The sequence below is a fragment of the Phaethon lepturus genome, unplaced genomic scaffold (assembly GCF_000687285.1).
Source record: "Phaethon lepturus isolate BGI_N335 unplaced genomic scaffold, ASM68728v1 scaffold29899, whole genome shotgun sequence".
In the NCBI taxonomy this organism is placed as follows: domain Eukaryota; kingdom Metazoa; phylum Chordata; class Aves; order Phaethontiformes; family Phaethontidae; genus Phaethon; species Phaethon lepturus.
In genome coordinates, this window is record NW_010561750.1 from 1 (window position 1) to 4417 (window position 4417).

General features: G+C 58.0%; 1 protein-coding gene across 1 annotated transcript in view; it reads left to right on the plus strand.

Annotated features, from left to right (window-relative positions):
- Window positions 1-314: 314 nt before the first annotated feature.
- Window positions 315-4417, plus strand: part of LOC104626221 (myosin regulatory light chain 2A, cardiac muscle isoform) — a 4714-nt gene continuing 611 nt past the window's right edge. The window contains exons 1-4 of the mRNA XM_010294085.1: window positions 315-528; window positions 1506-1595; window positions 2287-2362; window positions 3260-3364. Coding sequence (XP_010292387.1) covers window positions 421-528; window positions 1506-1595; window positions 2287-2362; window positions 3260-3364 — 379 coding nt within the window. The 5' untranslated portion in view covers window positions 315-420. The remainder of the gene's footprint in view (window positions 529-1505; window positions 1596-2286; window positions 2363-3259; window positions 3365-4417) is intronic.

Genomic DNA, 4417 nt, shown 5'->3' on the forward strand with positions numbered 1-4417 from the left:
GAGCAGCGCCCGGCTTTGCCGTGCCAACGCTGCCGTGGGGCGTGGAGGTTCCCAAAGATGCCTGGCGGGACCGTGGCGAAACATCCACGTCCCAAGGCTTGGGGGACTGTAGCCACGGGTCCCCCCAGGCCAAGTCCCTCCTGCACGTCCCGGCGAAGGGGAAAAGCCCGGCCCCAGCCCGACTGACAAACGCAGGTGGGATTGCTCGGGTGCAGTCCGCGCCTCGGGTCCGCATCTCCAGCGTGGGAGCTGCGGGGCCGCCTGGCTCTTCGTTAACCTTGAAGCCCGCTCTGGCTCACATGTCACGTCAGCCGGTGACAACAACAAGCTGCTATTCCAGATTAGAGAGAGAGGGACAGAGAAAGTCGGAGACAACAGGGTTGGGGGTGGCTAACCTACCTATTACAGCCAAAAGTGGGCATGGGGTTATTTTTAACCCGGAGTGGGATGTATTTATTGTTTCAGCCCGGGGGAAGCGAGGGACTGCCTCCGAGACGCCTCTCGCAACAACGGCTGTGCGGAGCCATGGTGAGTACCGAGAGCCCCAAGCTCCAGCGAGAAGAGGCAAAAATCCGTTAGCTTTTTCACCAGGGTGGCTTTAATGGGCAGAGAGTGATGGAGGCGACAGGGATCTGACAGCCAAGGTTCCTCCTGCCCTGGAAAGGGGGTGAGCAAGTCAGGGAGTACCTGGCTGCATCAGCAGCATCCCGTGCGGGACGGAGAGGTGTCTCCCATGCTAGCAGCGCTTTCTAACCGGGGCAGACCGTTTCGGGGTCCAAATGCCGTCTTTCTGCTTTCCCTTCCTCCATGCAGTGAGAGGAAGGGCTGTTGCGTCCCCCGAAACCCTCCTGCTCTGCCTCCTCCCGGCAGGCCCCCCCGATCAGAGGGGACGGCTGCCGGAGCGCGCAGCTGGAACGAGGGATGGCGGGCGGGGTGGGACGGCGAGCGGCTCTGCCCTTCGCTCCTGTTTAAAAGACGCGTGGAGCCATGTCTGGTTGTTTCAATCCTCAGTGGAGGAGGAGGCAGATTTTTTTAATAAGCAAACATTTTAGTAAGTGCTGTGCTCTTAGCGAGAGGCAGCGTGGGGTAAGGAAGCGCCTAACAACCACAGCCCTTGCATGCAGCCTCAGCAGCGCGCTCCCAAACATGGGTTTCCACCAGGGAAGATCTCATATCCAGTGCCCATCCTTTTATCTGCCATAGCCTTTGGTGGGGAAGTGATTTCCCAACTCATCTTTGCTCAGACCTATTTGCCTAAATTCATGAGGCAAAGATGGAGCTGTGATTTAAGCAGGAATCGTAACGTCCCTCAGTATCTTGGAGGGTCGCGTGTGCCCGGAGCTCCTGAGCAATGCACGGGAAAACCACCAAGCACCCAAGTGCAGCGGCAGCACCAGCCCGGAGCTGCCGTGAAGGACTCACGACTAAGAATAGGGTAGTTTCATGCTTTTATTCCATACCATAAAAAGCCAGTGAGTTAGTGATACATACTTGAACCCCTGCAGGCACCCAAGAAAGCCAAGAAGAGGATTGAAGGTGCTAATTCCAATGTCTTCTCCATGTTCGAGCAGGCCCAGATCCAGGAATTCAAAGAGGTAGGTGGGTTTGGTAGAAATGACCGAGGGTCCTTGATGCGATGTGACCTTCAGCTCTTTCCTCAGCGCTTTCAGAGCGGTGACAGCTGGCTTGCAACGAGAGGCAGCATGCCCGGTTTTGAGTCATTTTATTTTAAAAGCGCGAATAACAACTCGGTGACATCGTGAAACACGGCATCGCCTCACAGCTTCCTAGGAGCCCACACCCCGCGGAGGAACCGGCAGCACCCAGGAGAGCAGGAGCACATCTCCCAGCCAGCTCCCGCCTGCGATGCCAGGACCTCTTCACGACTTACCCCCTGCACGGCTGGCACACAGTCCTGTGTAGATCCCAGTTACAGGGATAACTGGTCCCAGTTGGGGGAGCTGATGGCTCAGCCTGTCCTCCCCAGCTGATCTCATCCCAAGGCGAGAGGGCTTTGTCCCAGGCAGAGCGTCTGGAGGGCATTAGGGCTTGGGCTGCCGTAGGAAGCCATCACCCTACACTGCCCAAGGATGCAGGAGCCAGGATTGTTGCTGGATTAAGTTGTTGCTCCCTCACTGGGTGAGGACCCCCAAAGCCCCATCCTGGGCTGGGCTCAAAGTGCTCTTGTCCCTCCAGGTCAAAGGAAGGAGGAGGAGGAGGGTACTAAGGCCTTTGCAAAGGCCAACAGCTCTCCCTGTGCTCCCTGCCCTCCTCCTGTTCTTTCAGGCATTCACCATCATGGATCAGAACCGGGATGGCTTCATTGACAAGGCGGACCTGAGAGACACGTTTGCTGCGCTCGGTGAGCCCCCTTTTGGGACCCTCCCCTCCCCAACAGCTTCGACGACATTAGACCTATTAAGTGAGAAACCAGCTGTGAGCCCCCATTCAACCAAGCGCCAGCAGTTCCCCAGATCCCCTGTTTTGCTGAAAACCTCCTGATCCAAAACCGCTTCTCTTAGCTGGTGAGGTGCCTCGGGGGGTGACTCAGAGCAGCCCCCGCAGCAGCGGGTGTTTAATCCCGAAGGTACTAGAGAGGAGCTGGCTCCTGGATTATCCGCAGCCAAGTGCTCCCCGCCTCCTCGCATGCTAAGAAGCCCCTGGCTGTGCCCATCCCACGGCATCCCTGGGTGTTTGGGCATTAGGGGGATTTGTGGGGTTTGTGGGAAGCCGCGAAGCTGTGAGCTTGGCGGTCTCATCACAGAGGCCGGCACGAACCAACGACGGCTCCAGGGAGTCCCAAAGACCACGCAGCCTCAGGTGAAAGGGTGGAGGCATTTGGTCCAGTTCGTTTCTGATGCTGGCAGCCAGGGGAACAACTGGTTTTGACCAAAAACACCTTCTGAGGAGGGCTGAAGCAAGCTGATCCGTGGGGCAGTGAGGGAAGGAAGCAGCACCGCTCAGTCCTTTGCAGCCCTCTTTTCTGTGATCCGGGAGCCCAAGAAACCAGAGCTGGAGGTGTCCAGCTCACCCATCCTCTACCAGCACATGATTCTCCCATCCTCATTTCTGCTACTGCCGCTCCTTGTCAGAGGCGGCTCCCCAGGGCTGAGCTGCTGCCCTCAGGTGGGGAAAAAACCTCCAGGGGAAGGGTCCCCTGGGTCTTGTAGCCTTTAGCACTTCGAGCAGAGCTCAGAGGTCTGCACACATTTGCAGCTGGACATGGACATGCAATTCACCCAACGCTGCTCTCCCCTAGGGCGTCTGAACGTGAAAAATGAGGAGATCGATGAGATGATAAAGGAGGCACCCGGCCCAATCAACTTCACCGTGTTCCTCACCATGTTTGGGGAGAAACTCAAGGGTGAGAGGGGACCCAGGGAGCTGGGGGCAGGGGATCGGTGGGCACCCACACCATCACCAATATCCTGTCCCACCTGGGGAAGCCACCCAACTCCTGGGGCCTCCATCACCCTTGAAGGTGAGACCTGTCAGAGGCTCCTTGGAGGCCTCAGGTGGGAGCTGCTAAAGGAAAGCCAGGTGGCACCGACTGCCATACTGCAGCGTGTGGAGCCCGGGAGGTGGGTCAGAACAAAGATACCTCCCACGCCATGGTCAAGAGGTGACACCTGGGGACAGCCACGGGATACTTGTGAGATGATCTCCCTCACCCATCCCTCCTGCATACCTTAGTGCCACCTTCTCCCAGTGGCAGATAGAGGCTTTGGTGGGACCATCACTGGCAACAACCTCTCTCCCAAAGAGCTCCAGTCCTCGACGTCCAAATCCTGGACTTGGGTGCTCTCCCTGCCGCCCCATCCCCAGACACTGCAGATTAGACAAACTCAGCATCATGTACCCTGAGCAACTGTCCCCAGGGAGGTCCCTGTGCCCCAAAACTCATGCTGACTTGCCATACCAATGGTCTGAAAGACAGGGCTGGGGCTGCCTGTCCAGAGACCTGGATCTCATCCTGTGTCTCTCCAGCCTGTTGGGGGGTATGAGCAGGTCTCTGTGCCTCAGTTTCCCCAGCCGTTTAAAAAAACAATGGGCTGTGATGCTGCTGTCCCAGTAGAAGGAGAGATCTTGCCGCACTTCTGTACTTGCTGACACCAATGGCAGCACCAATGGCCACCCTGGCCAGGGCACTGCCAGGGCTACAGCATGACTTTGACCCAACGGCCCCAGCTGGCTGCACCCTGTATCACTTACGCAACTGGAGGCATGCAGCCTCCCCGCAGCACTCCAGGAGGCTACGCGGCCCCAAGGGCCTGTGCCTGGAGCTCTATAAATACACCCAAAGATTAGATAGATGCCGGATGGCCGGGCGGTGGTGACAGGGCCTGCTCTGTGGGCACACCACGACCCGACGTCTGTTCCTCCCCATGCCACCACCCGTGCTTGAGGCCCCAGCTGC